We start from the raw sequence: 21,870 nt of genomic DNA on the forward strand, positions 1-21,870 counted from the left end.
CAAAGAAGTGTTCAATTTTGCTTTTGATACTCTGGCTAAAAGACATTTTCAAGTTTTGTTTCCTGACTGGAACACCAGGAAGTGGCTAACTTCAGAGAGTCCTGTGCTGACTTGATGAGCAGAACACTGGGAGGAGAGTGAGTGAGGCAGAAAAGATCTCCAATGCAGCATGGACAGACAAAGGCACAGTTTGTGTGTGGCATAAGGGTGAGACAAGTTGTGTGCATTTGGTTTTGCTTCCAGAATCCTTAGCTGCTGTGCAGTCTGTAATGTGGCTGAGGGCCAGGTGCTCGTGGAGAGGTGTAGGAGATAAACAGGCTATCAGCCCAGATCTGGGCTGGTCTCTGTGCCATGTTGGCTTTCAGCCTTTTTTCTTCTGCTGAGTAACTCCTCCAGCAGGTAAGAATGGGTCTAGTCAGTGAGGGCAGAGGACTGCATGCAGCAAATTCCTGCTTGAGTGCCCCAAGTCTGGATTGCTCACGTTTAAGCAATACAACAGCTCTGTTGTTTTGCTGCTCTTACATGTCTCCACCAAGGTATTTGTAGTGGCCATTAAAAAAATTGCATTAGGGGTAAGATTCCTGCAGTTAATGGACAGAGAATGAGTTCTTCCCTTGCCCCTTCACTGTCCTATTGTCTGTGCAGGACTGGAGTGTCGTACTCCAGGAATTCTCAAATTTTTGCCAGTGCTTTGCCTTCGAAGCTCATCCGATTCAGAAACTCCCATCTGAGGTGGGAGGGAAATGTGGAGAAGGGATAGTTTGACTGAACACCTGCTTTGTTTATTGCTTCCTCTAGGAGGGAAAATGCAGCCTTGCCTATTCCAGGGCAGCAAGCCTGTGACTGCAGTGCATTTGTGACTCCTGTGCTCTGCAGGCCAGTGTACCTAAATGTCATAAAGAGGTACTCAAACTTCTGTACAGAATGAAGTGAACCGAAGTGTGTTAATTATGGTGTAGACCCTTTATTAGTTCAACTTTTATACAAAGTGTACTTCAAAGTAATACAAAGTGTTACCATTTCTTATACACACTAGAGATTAAGATCTGTTGACTGCTGGTTTATCCTTGTGCATATAAAGGTAGAAAATGTAAATAGACTGGCAGCGACCCATAATGCTGGAAGACAGTTCAGTGTTTACTCAGTTAATAGAAAGTTGCATAGAATTGTAGGTCTTGATAAAGGCATCTTCTGCGTGCTAAAATCTTCCTGACCTACCGTACTCCACCTGACAACAGTACAGAGAAAGGCAAGGCTAGTACTGCTCCTGTCAATACTACCCAGCACTTCGAAGGAAAGTGGCTGTAGAGAAGCACCATGCCAGAAACATCCAAGAGGACAGCACATGGAAAATTTCAATTGCAAGGCTACCAATTTCTATAAATTGTAGGAACTCTTTGCAACCAGGGACTATTAAAACGTTACTTCATACAAACACCTAAGAACGGTTCAGATAAAAGCATTTTTGGCCAGCCAAAATACATCACTATAGCAGGTATTTTGCTTGACTGTGCAATTCCCTTCCCTTCTGTGCTGCCAAGAAACTCTTGTTTATGCAAGTTCCACATACCTTACTTAACCACTTGCTCTGAGCTCTGTTTCTCAATCTCCCAGGCTTGGTACTGTGACACTGTGTATCTACCTAACTGTGGACCATGATTTAATCTCCATTTAATTCTAATGCCATGTTAACTCCCTGCCACAGGCTGGCAGCTCACACTGGTAAGCTGGCTGATGGCACAAGCTGGTGAGGCCACATCTCTGCTTTTGGGCAGAAGGAACAGTCACACCACACTTGTTCTCTCTCTTTGCTCTCCCTCTTCCAGGTGCAAAGAGACACAAGCAGCAATTCAAAATACGACAATTTGCACAGTTACTGGTACACTCGGAGCAGCAGTTCCACTTGTGAGGAAATGGAACTGATTAAAGTGTGATTTAGTATGAGGACAGTAATACCAGTAATTCCATGCTGGAATCCTCCTGTAATGCACTTTCAGCAGTGTCTCATATAATGCTAAAGTATGATCATGACTAGGGAAGTATCATTTTCAAGTGAATGTCTTTAACTTATGTCAAGTCTAGTACAATATTTGGAGTCTCTTAGTTTTTGTGAACAGGATTAAGAGACTATTTGAAAGACAGAAAAAAAAAATCCCTCGCTGCTGCCAACTGCTATTAAGACCTGCATAATACATGAGACTGGAAAAGCAAGAAGTAGATGAAATATTAACATAACAGGCTATTTAATGTCAGTCTAGTCAATTGTAAGACAGGTCAAATGATGATGATACTTCAGCAATGCCACCCTCTGAGGGGTTCATTAGCAGAGGAAAATCTGAAGTGCAGAACCATTACCAACCCAGAAGAATGGCATAAAGCTTAAAGTCACCAGAGGGACCTGATGCCATTAGCTACTGTGTGCCTATTTAAAACATCTCTGAAAGTGCTTGTTTGCTGCTAAAGGAAGCCCAAACTGACAGCCCATGCTGCAGCTGTGGACCCAAAGCACTGCCACATTTCCACATTGGAAGTTCAGACTATCAGAGCTCAACAGCACAGCAGGAAGTCCTTCCTTGCACCTAGGACATGCTTTCTCACAGTTTCATGTCCATCACTTAGGAAAAAGACAGCAGGTCAATTGCTAGGTAAACATTAAATAAACCCTATTTCCCATACTAGGAGGAATGTAGTCAGAAATGTGTGGGTGAAGTTTCTAAAGCAAACAAATGCAGAGATCCCATTATGGGGAACGCACAGAGCAAATAGCTTGCTTTCTTCTGTGGTCAGAACAGAAAAGATTGGGTTACTGCCCTCTGACTCAGGAAAGATGATCCAGCTCATCAAGTTCTAATGGATTCTGAAGTAATTTTTGTCTTTACATTAGGCAAAGTAGATAAAGTCACATCACAACCACACAGTTACAGTACACAGAAAAGCACTAACTGAATCTAATCGCATGAAATCTCTGGTGCTGCAAAAAAGCTTGAAAATTAGTGTGAATGCTGCAATAATGTCACACAGGGCACAGACACTCACAGCTAGCTTGTTCAGAACACAAGAATAAACAGCATTCTTAGTTTCTACCTATTGCTTTAATACACACTAATGTAAGTGAAGTGGCCCCTGAACATTTAGTGTGAATTCAGGTCTTCCCAAATTATAGCTACAGGTTTACTGCTTTAGGTTATTAAATATGGCTGCTTAAGAGATGTGCTATGGCATGAATTGGTGAGATTGCTAGTGCCCCAAATACTCTCAATTACTTTACAGAGGAACTATTTATGTCAGTTTTTAAATACACAAGACCAGTTTTTAAATACTCAAGACCTGAATATGTGCACATCTGCCTCAGTGGTACTAACGAAAGGGCAAGTTAGAAGGATTTATTAATGCCTGAAATTCAGACAGCTCTGACCACAGATCTTCATAATGCAGACTGTGCTAAAGAAGATTGCTGCCTCTCTCTTTGGTTATGCTATTAGCTATAAAAGCATTGCTCTGAGCAACAGCAAGGCATGCACAGTAATGCAGTTGTTTTCTAAACGATAAAATTACCATATTCAGGTTGTTGAACCTGCACACATCTTCCTGAGCCTCCAAAACTGATTTAATGCATTCAGCAAACAGAAGGCCAGGTATCTCTATAGTTACTCCATTGGTGAGCTGAGAATATGGCTTGGTTACACCACTGAAAGCAACATGAACAGGCTGTGTAAAAAGTTTGGAGAAAGTCCTTGAACAGATTTCTCATGCAGTGCTTACAGATAAACCCCTCCTTTATTTGTGGGTCTGTTAAAAAATCCAACTGCAAACTCTGCATCATGGAATCATCAAGGGTGGGAGAGACCAAGTTCCACTGTCAACCCAGAACTAGTCCTGCAACCCCTAAACCATTAACCATTGCTCAGCCCCAGATCCTGACAACTCTTCAACACCTCCAGGGATGGTAACTCCAACCAGCTCCCCAGGCACCCTATTCCAATGCTTGACTACCATAACAGTGAATTATTTTCTCTAACATCTAATCTGAATCTCCCCTGTCTGAGCTGAAGGCCATTTCCTCTTATCCCCTCCCTGTGGACACAGTAGTAGAGACCAGTCCCCACCTGGCTACACCCTCCTTTCAGGCAGTTGTAGAGAGTGAAAAGGTCCTCCCAGAGCCTCCTCTTCTCTAGACCAACAAACCCAACTCTTTCAGCTGCTCCTCACAAGACAAGCTTTCTAGACCTTTCATGAGCTTTGTTGCCCTTTGCTGGACATGCTTCAGCATTTCAATTTCCTTTTTAAAGTGAAGGGCCAAAACTTGACACAGTACTCGAGGTGTGGCCTCACCAGTGCCAAGTGCAGAGGGACAATCCCTGCCACACTATTTCTGATACAGGCCAGGATGCCATTGGCCTTCTTAGCCACCTGGGCACACGCTGGCTCATATTAAGCTGGTTGTCACACCCAAGTCCCTTTCTGCTGAACAGTTCTTGAGCCACTCTGCCCTCAGCCTGTAGCACTGCATGGGGTTGCTGCAACCCAAGAGCAGAACCCAGCACTTCACCTTACTGAACCTCGTGCACTTGTCCTTGACACATTGAGTTTGTCCAGGTCTGTCTGCAGAGCCTTCCTAACCTTAAGCAGATCAGCAGAATCACAGAAATTCTAGGCTGGAAGAGACCTTTAAGATCATTGAGTCCAACCCATGTTCTAACACCTCAACTAGATCATGGCACCAAGTGCCACATCCAGTCTTTTTTTAAACACATCAAGGGATGGTGACTCCACCACCTCCCTGGGTAGATGATTCCAGTATTTGACCACTCTTTCTGTGAAAAACTTCCTCCTTAATTCTAGCCTGTATCTCCCTTGGTGCAGCTTGAGACTGTGTCCTCTTGTTCTGTCTGTTGTTGCCCGGAGAGAGAGACCGACCCCCAGCTCACCACAGCCACCCTTCAGGGAGTTGTAGAGAGTGATAAGGTCACCCCTGAGTCTCCTTTTCTCCAGGCTGAACAACTCCAGCTCCCTCAGTCGCTCTTCATATGGCTTGTGCTCCAAGCCCCTCACCAGCCTCGTTGCTCTCCTTTGGACACGCTCAAGCATCTCAACGTCCCTCCTAAAGTGAGGGGCCCAGAACTGGATGCAGTACTCCAGGGGAGGCCTCACCAGTGCTGAGTACAGGGGAAGAATGACCTCCCTGCTCCTGCTGGCCACACCGTTCCTGATACTGGCCAGGATGCCATTGGCCTTCCTGGCCACCTGGGCACACTGCTGGCTAATGTTCAGCTGACTGTCAACCAGCACTCCCAGGTCCCTTTCCACCTGAGCACTGTCCAGCCACACCGTCCCCAGCTTATATCGTTGCAGGGGGTTATTGTGGACGAAGTGCAGTACTCGGCACTTGGACTTATTGAAGTTCATCCCATTCGATTCTGCCCATCCATCCAACTGTTCCAAGTCCCTCTGCAAAGCCCTATGTCCCTCTAACAGATCAACACACGTTCCCAGCTCAGTGTCATCTGCAAATTTGCTAATAAAGGACTCTAAACCCTCATCCATGTCATCAATAAAAATATTAAACAGAACTGGCCCCAGCACAGACCCCTGAGGGACACCACTGGTGACTGGTTGCCAGCTGGATGCAGCACCATTCACCACCACTCTCTGGGCCTGGCCATGCAGCCAGTTCATAACCCAGCAAAGGGTGCTCCTGTCCAAGCCACGGCCTGCGACTTTGTCTAGGAGTATGCTGTGGGAGACAGTGTCAAAGGCCTTGCTGAAATCCAAATAAACAACATCTACAGCCTTCCCTACATCCACTAGGCGGGTTACCTGGTCATAAAAGGTGACCAGGTTGGTCAAACATGACCTACCCCTCCTAAATCCATGCTGGCTGGGTCTGATACCCTGGCCATCTTGTAAATTCTGTGTGATGGCACTTTATATAAACTGTTCCATTATTTTGCCAGGTACTGAGGTCAGGCTGACAGGTCTATAATTACCAGGATCTTCCTTTGCACCTTTTTTGTGAATGGGTATCACATTGGCCAGCTTCCAGTCATCCAGAACCTCACCAGTGAGCCATGACTGTTGGTAAATGATGGAGAGTGGCTTTGCAAGCTCGTTTGCCAGCTCTCTCATTACCCTGGGGTGGATCCCATCTGGTCCCATAGATTTATGAATATCCAAGCATTTCAGTAGTTCTATGACTGCCTCCTCTTGGATAATGTGGGGACCATTCTGCTCCCTGTCACCATCAACCAGCCCAGGCGGGCAGGTGTCTTGAGGGCAAGTCATCTTCCCACTAAAAACTGAGGCAAAATAGGCATTAAGCACTTCTGCCTTCTCCTCATCTGCAGATACTAAGTTCCCTCCCTTGTCCAATAAAGAACAAAGGCTGGTCTTACCCCTCCTTCTAGCATTAATGTATTTGTAAAAACATTTCTTATTATCCTTTGCAGAAGTCGCCATTTTAAGTTCAAACTGAGCTTTGGCCTCCCTAATTTTTTTTCTGCATGCTCCAGCAGCCTTCTTGAATACTTCCTTAGAGACCTGACCCTCCTTCCAAAGCTGAAACATCCTCTTTTTATTCCTAAGCTCCTCCAAAATCTCCTTGCCCAGCCCGGCTGGACGTTTACCCCGTTGACTGATCTTTCGGCACAGAGGGATGGTCTGTTCCTGCGCCCTCAAGATCTCTGTTTTGAGGTATGCCCACCCTTCCTGAACTCCTTTGTTTTTTAGGACTGCTTCCCAAGGGACGCTCTGAATAAGTTTCCTAAACAGGCCAAAATCTGCCCTCTGGAAGTCCAATGCAAGAGTCTTACTGGTGCTCCTCCTGATCTCACCAAATATTGAGAACTCTATTATTTCATGATCACTCTGCCCCAAGTGACCTCCAACCACCACATCTCCCACCAGCCCATCTCTGTTTGCAAACAGCAGATCTAACATAGTCCCTCCCCTGGTGGGTTCACCCACCAGCTGCAACAAAAAGTTGTCCTCCATACACTCTAAGAATTTCCTGGACTGCCTCTTTATTGCTGTATTAAGTTCCCAGCAGAAGTCTGGTAGGTTGAAGTCACCCACAAGAACAAGGGCTGATGATCCTGAAACATTACCTAGCTGCTTATAGAGTAAGTCATCTACCTCTTCTTCCTGGTTGGGTGGACGATAACAGACTCCCAGTAGGGTGTCAGCCTTGTTGGCCTTCCCCTTTATTCTTACCCATAGACATTCAACTCCATCATCCTCAGTTTCAATTTCTATGGCATTGAAAGTCCTGCTTAATATAAAGGGCCACGCCTCCACCTCTTCTTCCTTTCCTGTCTCTCCTGAAGAGCTTGTATCCATCCAGTGCAGTACTCCAACTATGTGAGTTGTCCCACCACGTTTCCGTGATGGCAACTACATCACAGCTCTGCAGCTGCACCATGGCCTCCAGCTCTTCTTGTTTGTTGCCCAAGCTGTGTGCATTGGTATACATGCACCTCATCTGGGCTACTGACTTCACCCCTAACTTGGCCTTGCAACCCTTGGGCCTGCTTCCAGATAGCTCAGCTGCTTCCCCTTCCCCCTTCAAATCTAGTTTAAAGCCCTCTCAATGAAGTCTGCCAGTTCATGAGCTAAAAACCTTTTGCCCTTAATAAAGAGATGTACCCCATCTGGTTCCAGTACAGCAGATTTTGTAAAAGTTTCCCCACGATCAAAGAATCCAAAATTTTGCCGATGACACCAACCCTTTAAGCCACTTGTTGATGATGCGGATTCTCCTGTTTCATTGTTTTCCTTGGTCACCAAAGGGACTGAGCAGAACACTACCTGTGCTCCTGCCCTATCAACTACTTGACCCAGTACCCTGAAGTCCTTTCTAATTGCCTTGACACTTCTCTTCTGAATCTCATCATTGCCAACCTGGAGTATCAGCAGGGGGTAATAATCAGAGGGCTGAATCAGCCCAGGAAGTCTCTCAGTGGTATTTTGTACCCAGGCCCCAGGGAGGCAACAACCTCCCTGTGGGATGGGTCTGGTCAACATATGGGGCCCTCAGTTTCCTTCAGGAGGGAATCACCTACTACGATTACCCTTCCTTTCTTCTTGATGTTAGAGGTATTGATCCATCTTACAGATGAATCATAACTGCCCATAATTCACTGGGCAGACTATTTTCTCCTAAATCATCCAGGACCTCATAGCTATTCTGAAGTGGTACCTGGCTGGATGATGGGATGGGGAGGAGTTTTTGTTATTACGTCCCCAAATAGGGACTCATTTCCACTCCTCATCAACTACCAGGTGCCCTTCTATTGCCTGAGACGGGGAGGCATATAAGTCCTCAGTCTCTCGGTCAGAGGGCTCCCTTAAAGATGGAAGGGCTGAACTCCACCAGTCTATTTCCCTTTCACTTTCCCTTATACTCCTTAACCTTTCAACTTCCTCCCTAAGCTCAGCCACCAATGAAAGGAGGTCGTTCACTTGTTCACACTGCAGTCAGGTCTCCTCCACAACATTCCCTGAAGCCACTGATAACCTCAAACACTCTGGGCATGGATGGGTCTGTACAGACACATCCTTTTTGGAGGGCTCAACTTGGTCACTTACACTTATACCAGCCACAGTTTTGACCGTGTAGAAACCATTACTAACAGACACCTCAAACACAACCAGGCAGCAGAAAGACCTCAAACGACACAGAGGACTCCTTATTAGCAAGAAAGCTGGCAACCCTGCCTGCTTGCCCCGCCTGCGCGAACTGCCGCGCAAGCTGCCTTGTATACGCCCCAGAGACTCACCACACCCGTCTGCCCGCTCTGGTCGCCGCGCTCCCCAGAGACCTCTTATAATCAGCCACTCAGCAGCAACACAGGAAGCTCCACCCCTTGCTCCTCACTGACTCACGATGGCCAATGTCTCTTCTAAAGAGCTTATATCCAGCCATTGCAGCATTCCCATGATGATGGTCATCCCACCATGCTTCTGTGATGGTGACAACATCAAAACCCTCCTGCTGAACAACGGCTTCCAGCTCCTCCTGCTTGCTGCCCACACTGTGTTGGTGTAGATGCACTTTAGCCGGGCCAATGCATCACAGACCTGCCACCCTAGGTTCGTCTCTAGTCACCCTCCCCTTTCTGAGGTGCATTTGACTGGTACATTTGCCTCAGGGGAGGCAGAAAATGCTCTATTAGTCAATCTCTTCCTCAGATGCTCTAACATCCCTTAATCCTTCCACCTCCACTTTTGAGTTGTACTGCTAAGTAGAGCAGATCACTGACCTACTTCCACCCAGGTGTTCTGTTACCCTCTGATGACAGAGCCAGGCTCTGGCACTCCCTGAAGCCTGCTTGAGCACTAACAGATGTCTGAAGCCCAAGTGACTGTGCAAATATTCATCTCTTGCGCATATCAAGTAGCCTTAAACCTGCCACAAGAAAATTAAGGATACTCGAGGTATCTATATATACTTTAAAGACATTGGGTACCAAATGACTGGTCTTATGCTTAAAAGATCCTGTAGAAATACTTGATAGTTTCACATATAAAAGCTTCAAAGTTTTAAGTAAGAAGCAGATCCATTCCCACAAACTCAAAGTTATTAACACATATGTTTAAAGGTTATTCTATTACCTCAGGCTCCAGTATTAGTCTCTTAAGTGTGTTATCAGCCTCAGAAATGAGAAGAAGCTCTAAAGCAATAGTCAACCTCACCCAAAGCTGTTACATAGCAGAAGAATTACAATTTAAAGTGCTTGCTTTCCATCTTTGAAATAAGACTTTCTACTGACCACAAACAAACAAAATCTTATTAATTTCTATTACTGACTTACTGATTCTACTATTTACTTTTCCCCAAATTAAGTACATCCCAAATGGTCACATTTGCTTTTTTGTTTCAGAAAGAGATACTGAAATGTTTTTTTCTTCCTGGTCCATAATAGTCAGTATCTTTGACTTCAAAAGGCTGTAGTTTCAGTCTTGAAAAATTCCTGTAAGTGATGCAGTAAAGAGAGAACAAGACTCCTTTCCCTTTCTATAAAAACATTAGCTAAAATTATGTCTTCCAATTACTGGTTTTAATGACCAGTATTCCCTCGGGGAAAAAATCTTCTGTTAGTTTTTATGGCCCCAAAGGAAATACCGTTCTAATTAAGACTTAAAAAAACCCGAAGTAAATCAGAAATTATATAAAGTTTGCCAATCATTCAAAGAAAGTAGTTTGCCAGAAGCCAGTATTTGAAGAAAATGCTTTTTGAGCTTAGTACTATTTAGATAACTGTAACTTCCCTAGGTTTTCTTTTCACACTCTCTAGTCGTGTCAAAGGACGGAAATTTGACTTCCTGCTTCCCTCTGTAGTAGTCAATCTGCAGTCCTTCTGCAGCCCCTTCAGCAGCTCCATTAACTCCCGCTTCTCCAGCTCTGCCTGCTCCAGCTCTTGGCGGTGCTGCCTCTCTGCAGCCATCAGAGACCGCACATCTGACATCAGCCGTGACATCTGACTCTGAAATGCAAACACAAGTTTACTGCAAGAAACAAACTCTCTTCTAATGATGCTGCAATGAAGTTGAGCTGGCCACGCGTGTTGGGTGATGGAGTCTTCAGAATAAAAACCACCAAAATTTTTTTTTGATAGTGCAACAAATGTAAACAATTTGAGACACAATCCAGCATTCACCTTGTGGGATGGTCTTGTTCTAAAGATTCCAATATGTTTCTCAAAAACATTTTGTTTGCATATTTTGTTTCTTATGAAGTATGATAAGAAACAGCCAATTTACCTACGTGCTGCTTTTATTTTCTGTTTCAAGAATCCAAACAAAATATGGTTGTGGTTATGTTCAGATACATTCTTCAAGGATATAGCAACAAATCCAGTAAAAATAAAACTGTGAACAATAAATTTTAAAAAACTTTTTAAAAGCTTTAAAAATGATTGCTTTAAAAATAATTTTTCTGTGATATAATAAAAAGAGGATGAATAAAAGATAAGACAGCCTTGCTTGTTACTTGATGAAGTTTGTTGTGACTCTTTCCAACCTTCTGATCACAGTGCAAATACCAGTCTTGGCAGTAGGGCTCTGTGTAAGCTCTGGACTAAGCCACTTTGGATAGCAATTAAAAATGGGGCTGAATGTTTAATTACATCCAGTTTGTGATGCATACTCTACATTTAGACACTGAAATCAGTTTCAGATTGATCTGCTGACAATGTTATGCATGCACAGAACACGGGTGGAGTACCCAGGTGAGCTCCAGTGAACCTGAAGCAGTAAACCACAGGAATACAGAATCCAGCCTGCTTCTCCACAGAGATAACCTGGCAAAGCTTTGATGGTTTTGTTCCCCATACTTAATGCCATTTTCCTCTGTATGAGACTTTATTTACAAAATAAGAAACTGCAACTGGGAAAAGCAAAAAGCTAGACTGTTAAGAGAGGAAAAAAAATTGTATTTACCTTTAGTTCTTCAATTTCATTTTGCAGAATACTCTCTTTTTGGACCATATGCCTTCTCTGTGAATCTAACCTCGACTCCATCTCATGTTTTGCCTCCTCCACTCTGCAGATCATTTCTGACCTAAAAAGTTTATTTCTCCTTGTTAAGTCTTGTAAGCAGAGAAAAGAATGATCTTCAAAATCCAGAAAGCCTTCTTGCAGCCAAGCAGACTGAACTGATTCCCATCAAGCTCTACAGGATGCCTCTGTAGAGGCATGATTTATTAATTTAAAAAGAAAAACAGCATAAAGAAGTGCATTGTGCCTAGGGGCATTAAAGTGCCCATGAGGAGCCTATAGAGGGACAGTCAAATCATACTCCTCAAATAAAATATTCTCAGAGCTCAAGAAGGTGTATTTATGACTTTAAGTGATTTTCTGGTGTTTGCCTACAGTATGTGCTTGCTGAGTGTTATGAAATAAGAAGCAGCCAAGATAAAAATCTGAATCCTATAGTACTGCTAAACATGTAAGGAAGTGAGACAGCCTGTGTGTGTGGACATGGTAGGCACTTACAGACACAGTTTAGTGGTGGACCTGGCAGCACTGGATTAACTGCTGGACTCAATGATCTTAAAGCTCTTTTTCAATCTAAATGATTCCATGGTTCTGTGTAAGCTCGCTCAGTTTTATGGTGGACACTAAATGACAGTATGCAGTAAACTGTTACAGCCTAGTCACTCACACAGCTCCACAGCCACAACCAGATGGCACTACATTAACCTTTTGAGCTCAGAAACCAGGCAGCAGAATCACTTGGTCTAAATGCATTTAAACCATATTTGAGCCTGACTTAACAGCAGTGTTCAAAAGCACAACACTTAGGAGCTGAAAGATACAAATGGGAAGGAGCACGAGTGGGGGAAAAAACCAAAGTACAACTCGAATATAGTACAAAGGGAAAGCTACAGAAACCTACGTAAGAGGAAAATGATGCTGGTAAGAAGAGTCATATTCACTGACTGTTAATCTACCAGAACTTAAAAAAAATCATAATTAGACCCTCAGTGGTTGAATCTACCTGTACTTGCCAAAATACTTACAGATTTTTATCTTCTCAATCTGTAAAAAACATAAACTAAATACAACTCTTAAATAATGTGGCTTCATCTGTATAAGAGGCCAATGGAAAAATTAAATTGCCAGCTTCCATTTTCTTAGGCTTTTTGTCATTTTAAATAGTAAGCTTGCAATTCTGTTCAACTGCAAGCAATGGTATTTTAAGATTTATGGTAACTTGGAAAAAACCACCCAACAACAAAAGAATCAAACCAGTAAGAATTTAAAGTCCATGCTGACACATGATAAAGTTCTGGCCCGTTAGCATCAAGTAATTAATGGCCCAGTTAACACATACCAGAATGCAGTGCTAGTATTTCAAAGTGCTTCATGCAGTGACTTTCAGCCCAGCCCAGCCCAGCCCAGCCCCGAGAGAAGGACAAGCTCTGTACCGAAGCAGCTCCAGCTCAGTCCTCAGCTCTGCCACACAGTTGTGCTGCGTGTCCTCGGCGCTGAGGATGGTGAAGCCGCAGCCGTTGGGGCACTCGCGGCTCCGGTACTCGCACACCGCCAGGTGCCCGTCCAGGTTACGCCGCTCGATCTGCACCGTGCAACCTGAGCAGGGGGAGCAAGGCAAGACAGCATCTACAACAAAAGCACTCTCAGTCATTCCAAACAAAACCACTCCAGAAAGGAAGCTGAGAGAAGTGATTTCCTTAGGACATGAAATATGACAGTTACACATACATAGCTACTCGTACAACGCTCACTAAGATACTTATCCATTAACTGAGAACACTGCAAGGCTGCAAGGATGCATTTTCTGTATTTTCTATAAAGTTTTCTACTGCTGGTCCGGCATTAAATCAACTTCAGTAATGACAATCCTGATGCCAAGCTAAGACACTAGCAGCTTGCTTGTGCTACCATCATAGATTGCAATGACTGGAATTTATAAAGAATACACATGTGTAAAAAAATATTATGCTATCAAACTTAAAGAAGTAGTAAAGAGAGATGTGGATGAGATGGAATGTAAACTTGTTTTCCAAACAATTTGTTGGGTCTTGTCGCTAATGTACTAGACCATAATAAGTTAGAACATTTATTTATGAACATTTAATAACTCATACAAAGATAGAAATATTTCCACAGAAATTCTGGGATACAAACTTTGCAGCTCTGTAGTGATTAAAAGTAAAGTGTAAAGAATCAAAAATAAGCACTATATAAATTATTGCTATATTCAACTCTCTAAACTTGAAGTTTGTAGTCTCAACTTATGAAGTCAAACTTGGGAAGTTTGTAGTTTAATTACTGAGACTGACTTTGATGAAGTACACACTTGCATTTAATTCAAAGAGAATAATGCATTAATGCGAAGAGAATATCAACTTAAGAAAACTGAAGCAATGGAGTATTGAAACTTCCCAATAAACCAAGCCAGAAAATGATAAATGAGTTCTCTAGAAGAGCTTTACTAATAAATGCAATGATTTGTAATTGAGGTACTCAAAATACACTCCATGTATTTTTGGAGAAGAGTTGGAGCAATGTAAGAGCCTTCACACCCCAAACACCAGTGCAGTGTAAAAACATAAATCTGTAAAACACAGTAAAATACATAAATCTGTAAAACACTACTGTTTCTGCAGGAAGTAGAACAGGTGAATCAATTATCTGCAGAAGTCACTTATAATAACTTATAAAATTATAAGAGAAAAATTATAACTTCTAGCAGAGCATTTCTAGTACCTTCATCATTTCATAATTAATTACAATGGCAGCCCTTAGCATCATTAATTAGATTTTATCTTTATCTAGGAACAGACAACATTTCAAATGAATTCAACTGGGAAATTTTAACAGTATGTTCCTTTTTAGAGGTATGTTTCTTTCTCAGGAGGTGTAGTCTTGCTTTAAATAAAAATCTCAACATGAACAATTCTAACTAGAATTTAGCTTAGAGTAATTCTTATTTCCAAGATATGTTCTTGTTAATGCTATGTCACAGAGCTGACAGCTTCACATGCACCAGGCAATCAGGTATTTTATAAATAAATTATGATCCCCAGGTCTTCTGCAGGGGCTACTGCATTCATTCAAACATCAAAACATGCAGTCAGAATTGGAAACCAAACTCATAATTTGACAGAAAACAAAACTAATGCACTACTACATTTTCATACATTTGAAGGTCATCATATTCATTTTGGTTAGTTTTTGCATAAGAAACAGTTGCTAATCATCATGACTGCCATAAACTGGTACTACATTTTGTTCAAAAACACTGCTGTAAAGGGCAGATCATGCCAAAGCTTTGAATTTCTGTTAGGAAATAATGGCCATTATTGCAGTTCTGTTGACAGGAAGATGACAAACGTGTTTGTTTAATATAAAGGATTCAACTTCTTTGAATGCTACTCACCAGCATTGGAGCAGGGTATCTGACTGTACTCACACTCCCTTTCATGCCTGTCTATAGACTCCAGAGAACAAACCATTTCACAGCCATACTCTCTGTTTCTGCAATGTAGCTGAAGACGGTTTAAATCATTTTTCATATATCTACATGCAAAGAAAAGAATTTGTTCTTAAATCTGGGAACATTATTGAAAAATTTCTATTTTAAACTTTTGGGAAAAGAAAGCAAGATTCTAATCTCCATTAAGAAAAATTGTGAGTAACTAGCTGAATTTATTTATTTGCTTAAGAATTCAAGTGACCATATCAAGAAAAAACAGCTTGAAAGAAAGAATGAAATATTCAGTGTCCAAATTTAAACGTGCAAATGAAATCTTTATTTTTGAATAATTTTTAATTGTGACCTTTCACTGGCTCAGCAGATATTATCATAACAAACACCAGGGCTACTCATTTGCTATTTAAGTTCTGTGTTTCTAAACACGCCAGACTAAAGGACTACAGTGAGTACAGACAAAACAATCTAAAAATGAAACTCTAGTACTCTGTCTACACTATAGCTAACTTCCAGATAGTAAAATCTCCTGAATGAAAAATTATGTTATGAGTACTAACAACGTTAAATGTACTGTAGCTGGAGACTATAAATACATAACTGTTAATCTGAGCAAGATTAGATAATGCAGATGTTAACCAACAAGCAGCATCTACTGTTGAAACTATTTTGTTCTGACAGTAGCAGGAATTACAGTTTAAAATAGAACAGTTTGTTTGGGGAAGACCAACAACAATCATATGGTCCAACTGCCTGACCAGTTATAGAAGGCACTAGTGAGAACAGCCCAATTTACATGACAAGGTGGCTCACAACAGACATTCCTATGTCTAAAGATCTTTTTTAAAAAGGATTTGAAGGTCATAAATTTGGTTAATATCTCCAGGAATTGTAAATTACAAACCCCACTACAGCACCTAACTAAGTCTGAAAAGAAAAGAGATACAGAGTGTGTAGTGACTGCCATCAAGAGTCGCTTTGCTTGCTTTCTGTAAAATCAAGTATGGAAAAGTTTTAGTGCCATAAAGGACATTCAGAATAATATCCAGACAGGCATCTGGAATCAATATTCAAGATATAAAAAGGTAGAGAACAAACTAAGTGTCCTTTCAGCTTTGAAATCCTAATACCCTAACAGTTATAATAAATAGAAAATGCTAATGCTTTCCTGTAAGTAGTTGGTGTCTGCCACAGGCATACTGGATAAAGACAGCCTGAGCAACAGTATTGACAGGAGATGAAGCTGTGCAAGCAAAACTGAGAAATCCTAAATTCATGTAATTTCAACACACAGCAAGATGACTGGGTACCTATAGAGAGGTCGTAGCAAAGACACATCAATGACTTGTCTGTCCTCAGGGCAGTTGCTGTGATGAACAAGCCAGCCATGGATGCAGGCAGTGCAGAAAGCGTGCTCGCAGGGAGCCTGCAGCGGGTCCTCCAACACGTCCCGGCAGATGGAGCACAGCAGCCCCTCATTGACATAGCCCACGAAGCGCTCAATGTCGTAACCCATGCTCTCCACACCTTCAGCCTGCTCAAAAACCCCAAGCACACAGAAATAAAGCAATCTTTGTGCTGAATCTCTATGGGTAGATCCACAAAGAGGCCTGACAGCAATTCTAAAAACATGGAGACCATACAGTGAATAAAGAAGTGAATGTGTGAATGCAAACAAACATTTACACACTTCAGAGACTTTCAGATTTAAGGGAATTTGAGAATTGTACTGCTGGATGTCAGAATCACAATTTTCTATCAAGAAATTCTGAACTATGAAAGCAAAGACTTTGGGACAGTGGAGCTGCACTTCTTCTGAATGCTGTTATTGAACATAATTGTAGCAGCCACTCTGAAACATACAGCTTTTTTTTAACATGAATTCTACCCGAAGCAGAAACATCACACAAATTCAAAAGCAAATGTTTGCTTTCCATTTTAACATCTTTCATATAATGCCTAACAAACTTACAAAATGGTGTTCTTACCAACAATAGCTGTGGCACTTTCAGCTAGCAAATCCTGGATTCATGAACTGCACATCACTTAAGATATTGTTTTCATACTGAAAAAAAGACTCTCTAGTCACGGTAGCCCTCCATTTCAGAGGAACAGCATGAAATCTCCACATGCTTAACGACATACTTAATATTCAGGAAGTAAAAGAAATCAAAACTGCAGCTAACCCTGAAATCATGAAGAGCTACTGTCTGTTCCTACATGATCTATTTTATAAAACTGAGAAGCTTTTGAATGGATTTGAAAGCTTTGTGAAGAAGAACTAATGGTCAATCTGCCTTCATCTAAATCCTATAATGAAACACCTTGTGGAATTTGGCAAGACTCCACAGAACTTGCTTAAAAGAATAAGTTTTAGGCTCCACATTGCTCCTTGACATATAAAGTTACTTCTGTAAACCCACTGAGACTCATGAAAGAGGTTTTCATTAGTTATGAGATTTTCTAAATAAAATAGAAAAGGAAGATATCTTACCTTTGTAGATTTTACTACATATATATGTAGTTTGCCCAAATACTTCAGAAACAGTTTTCTGACCAGTAAGGCATGTAATGCTTCCTTCAGTTTCTCTTCACTGCTTTATTATGCCTATGAGAAAAATTACAAAGAGTAAGGCTCAGTAGTGTTTCCTAAGTGACTGAGTCCTATGCCTAACAAGCCAGCTACTGAATAGATGCTGTCCTAACAGCCCATTAAAACCAAGTTTTCCAAAGCAAGCCACTGAAAACCTACAAATCAACACAGGAGAATTGACTAGGTTAGGGTGAAAATAATCATCAGTCTCTGTTTCAATTACTACTGATGCAGATATTTATCAAAAAACTGAACACCCTGCTGATGATCAATTTTGAAGCCAGCTTTGTTTGTAAGACGACAACAGAATTAGTATTATTGAAAAGTAGCAACTGAAATCTGGTAAAATTATATTCCTGAACAAGACAGAAGTTCCTTATTGACCTGTTCTAATCCAGTCATGACAGGCAGTTCATTTTTAAAACAAAACTATTACAGTCAAGTTTGTTGTATTGGCAAATATCATTGCTGTGTAGCATAACTAGAGTTGCTCATTTAAAACATCATAAAAGATGCCATTACTGAACCCTTTAAGTTATGCTAGAGGACTTAAACTGCATATACAGATGAGATAATAGGAACTGTAAGCCTAACACTTTGATTTGGTTTGGTGAATCCCAGAGGATTCTGCTTTTAGAAAACTTTCAAGGACAGGTAAGAGAAAAACTAAGCACTTCTACTGTCCTAGAGTTCTACTCTACTGTTCTAGTGGAATTGTGGATTCTGTGAGCTACATTTTGCACAAACACTACTAGTCCCTGAGGATCAAGTCTTCAAGACACTCTTCAGCATATTTTAACAAGTTTGAAGACTAACAGAATGCAAGAAAGAGTATTTTTATCAAATGGGGAACAAAAAAACTTTATTTGTGCTTAACAAGAAATGAAGTGCAACAGCAACAACAAAATATATATATTATATACATATGCATCAGTATATAAATATATATGGATGTATAAAGCAAAACCCCAGCCAAACTGAAGTTCAAATGAAGAGTGGATGGGAACTTTGAGGAAAAAATACAGTCAAGGGGGATTCTTCAGGACATTTTGAAGACTCATGTTGGAGCAGCAAAACACAGTGCTGGAAGCCTTGTGGCCATGGCTCTGGGACCTATGCCAGCAGCTGTTACTGAAGTCCCAGACCTCTTCCAGTAGAAGTTTCCTGACCTGAATAATCAGAGATGTTTTATTTTCTTATCAACTTCAAGAGATGCACCTTAGTAAAAAATAAGCAGAGGCAGAGCATCTGATGAATGTCATGCACTTTAGCAGTACAGATCACTTTACCCAGTATCTTTACCACAAAATGAGATAATTTTCAGCTTCTGCTTATCCCCAGAAACTTCTCACTTCTCCATTTGGCCTCAAACTTATTTTCCCAATTGTACTGCAATTCACCAATTGTCACACTCCTTTTTTGATTGCACCTAGAAATTATTTTGTTGAGAGATGTCAGTTGCTTAGCTTAAGCAAATAACTTCTAAATAGAGTAAGTCACATAGAATTATAATACTACTACTAATAATAATACTGTGTGATTTAGAATGCTGTTTGCTTATATCTACTTGCTTAGCATATGTAGCTTGGGTCCCACCTAAGTGGAAGCCTTAGGCTGAAAGCTGTGGACTTTTGCCTGGACATGCTTTTGGCTGGAACTGAGTTAATTTCCTTAGCAATTTTCCCGTAGCTGCTACAGAGCTGTGCTTTGCCTTTAGAATGAGAAGAATGCTGCCAACACACCGATGTTTTAGTTGTTGCTAAGTAATGTTTATCCTGAGTCTAGGACTTTATTTTAGTTTCCCATGCTCTGCCGGGGAGCAGGTGCACAAGCAGCACAAAGCAGGAGATAAGGAGCTCATGGCCATCAGCAGAAGCTGCAGCTCGAGATAAGAACAGTGAACTGCCTGCATGGACATGGAGAGAGAGCCCAATAAGCTGTTAGAAGACCCCAGAGCAAAAATCACCACTGGACGACAAGGGCCGTGTGAAGATCATGTAGGGGAGGGTGCATAAATTGTAAGGGTATCATTGTGCAGAGATTTCTTTGTTTGGGAGAGAAAGCACACAAACTCTGACATGCTATTTGCCTCTTACTGTTTCATATGTTTTATTTTTCCCTGCAGTTCTGGACAAGCAAAAATCTCCTCCAGACTTCAGAGGTATCAAGTGATTTTTCAACAGTTGTCATCCCACATGGTTTGCTGGGCAGATGCACATCCAAGACCAGCCCTGACACTTCACTGCCCTCAAACAGAGATTTGGTGTGGGTATGGTAACAGGGAGAATACAGGTGGGATGTACTTCCCACATCATGACATAGCATGCTAAATGCCTGGCACTAACCAAAGCTATTCCACTGTGAAAGTCAGGGCACTGAAATGAAATTACTGACCTTCATTTTTGCATCTGCAGTAGCTTCAGATTTTTAAAAAATGCTTCTTTTTCATGTGACAAAACAAAGCAAAACTGCTTGAAAGTCTGGAGTGAACCACGCCAGAACTACAGATGTGCATGGCTAAGAGAGCATTTTCAGAGATGCTGCAGGAACAGAGTCCATGCAGGGCCCAGGGATAGGTGACACTGAGATATCACATTTCTTCAGTCTTTATTTTCACAAATTCTGCTGTACATACCCAATATTTCAGTGTGTTTTTTGCCACTCTGACACTGTAAGCCACTTCAAGCCAGCATCAGTGCCCAAAGGGGCAGACTCACCCCTACAGCTGTGACTGTACAAGGCACTTGATGCATCACTCTCAGTAACTGACTTGTTTTAAGACTGAACTGGGGGAAAAAAATTAACTTTAGCAGTTTTCTTATAATAGTCCAAGCCTATCTATCCACAAATAAATGTGCTCCCCACCTCCCTCCACCCCCTCCTTTGAATCAGTGAGAACATTTAATTTGCCCTTTTCCTGAACTGGCCCATGCAACTCACCATACAGACAACCATACCCTGACTTGATTAGTTAGGCTAGAATTTCTTGTAGATGGCTCAGCAAAAGCTCTAGGGACTGTGTAAGCAGGGCATGACCAGGCAGAAGAAACTGCAGCCAGGGCAGAAAGGGAAGAAAGACAGACAGCAGCAGTCAAGGATGCTGAGGGATGCTACTCCCTCAGCTCAGCTCCCCTGACTGGTACACTGGGGAGTTGGATGAACATTTGTGTAAGAGAAAAGGTACAGAGCAGGGTAAGAATAAATGAACAGCAACACCACCTTACACTGATGCAAACAACGGATTTTTTTTTCAAAAAAAAGCTTATATAAAAATTATGAGCCAATTTAAGGCCTGTACCAGGAGCTACATAACTACTATAGCTATTCTGTCAAAGAACATTTTTGTATGACACATGCTGTCCTGCAAAGCCTACTCAGAACAATGCCATCCATGACATGCCTGGCACAGACCAAAGTCCAGAGAAGGGCAATGGAGCTGGTGAAGGATCTGCAGAATGGAGTTGGTGAAGGATCTGCAGCACAAGTCCTATGAGGAGTGGCTGAGGGAGTTGGGGGTTGTTTAGCCTGGAGAAAAAGAGGCTCAGAGGGGACTTTATGGGTCGCCTGAAAGGAGACTGCAGCCAGGTGAGGGCTGGTATCTTCTCCCAGGCAGCCAGTGACAGGATGAGAGGCCAGCGCCTCAGGCTGTGCCGAGGGCTGGGATTCAGCTTGTACAGCAGGAAGAATGTTTTCACAGAAAGGGTGGTCAGCCATTGGAATGGGCTTGGTGATCCTAGAGGTCTTTTCCAACCTAATTAATTCTGTGACCACCTTCGGTCACAGGTGCAGGGCCGGGCTCTGCCGCCCCGAGCCAAGCCCGGGGTCAGAGGAGCTCTCTCCCCTCGGATTTCGGTACAGCTAACAGGGGAAAGGCCCCCGGGTTCGGCCCGGGAAGGCGCTTCAGGGACGGACAACGATCCCGGTCACAGAGCACACAGCCGGCCTGGAAACACCTGGAGGAGCGACCCGACACCAAGACAGAGCACCTGCGCTGCCTCGGGCAGCGGCAAACACCCTCACAGCTGCACACGCCCTTCCCGCTCCCTTCCCCACACGGCAGCGATGCCGCCGCCGGCCCGGCGCAGGCCCTGACAACCGCTGGGCACAAACCCCGCGCGGCGCCTCCCGCCCCGGGCCCGGCCCCACCGGGCCCCCCTGCCCCCGGCCCGCTCGGGGCCGCGGCCCCGCCACTCACCCCGCCCGCCGCCGCGCAGCCCAGCTTCCCTTTACGGCCGCTCTCGCTTGACGGCGGCGCGGCGGGCGGCTGCTCCGCCATGCTGTGTGTGGCACAGACGCCGCAGGCCGGCACCGCGCATGCGCACGG

General features: G+C 42.8%; 1 protein-coding gene across 5 annotated transcripts; it reads right to left on the reverse strand.

Annotated features, from left to right (window-relative positions):
- Positions 1 to 948: 948 nt before the first annotated feature.
- Positions 949 to 21,845, reverse strand: LOC134426956 (RING finger protein 151-like). 5 transcript variants are annotated; one of them, XM_063172397.1, is made up of 7 exons: positions 21,742 to 21,845; positions 17,448 to 17,561; positions 16,264 to 16,487; positions 14,903 to 15,042; positions 12,927 to 13,089; positions 11,437 to 11,557; positions 949 to 10,481 (listed from the first exon to the last, which is right to left on the reverse strand). In XM_063172397.1, the coding sequence occupies exons 3-7, from the start codon at positions 16,467 to 16,469 to the stop codon at positions 10,248 to 10,250; spliced, it is 864 nt and encodes a 287-aa protein (XP_063028467.1). In that variant the 5' UTR covers positions 16,470 to 16,487; positions 17,448 to 17,561; positions 21,742 to 21,845; the 3' UTR covers positions 949 to 10,247. The 5 variants fall into 5 exon arrangements, with proteins under 5 accessions (XP_063028467.1, XP_063028433.1, XP_063028459.1 ...); XM_063172363.1 differs by having other exon boundaries at positions 12,927 to 13,119; XM_063172389.1 differs by having other exon boundaries at positions 12,927 to 13,119; positions 16,264 to 16,490.
- Positions 21,846 to 21,870: the final 25 nt, after the last annotated feature.

The sequence above is a fragment of the Melospiza melodia genome, chromosome 1, assembly GCF_035770615.1.
Source record: "Melospiza melodia melodia isolate bMelMel2 chromosome 1, bMelMel2.pri, whole genome shotgun sequence".
In the NCBI taxonomy this organism is placed as follows: domain Eukaryota; kingdom Metazoa; phylum Chordata; class Aves; order Passeriformes; family Passerellidae; genus Melospiza; species Melospiza melodia.

Coding starts and splice junctions, on each gene's coding strand:
- LOC134426956 (XM_063172363.1), bottom strand. CDS start 16,469: ATGGGTTACGACATTGAGCGCTTCGTGGGCTATGTCAATGAGGGGCTG. Junction 11,558..12,926: donor ACTGAGCTGGAGCTGCTTCG/GTACAGAGCTTG, acceptor TAAACTTTTTAG/GTCAGAAATGATCTGCAGAG. Junction 10,482..11,436: donor ATGAAATTGAAGAACTAAAG/GTAAATACAATT, acceptor TTTGCATTTCAG/AGTCAGATGTCACGGCTGAT.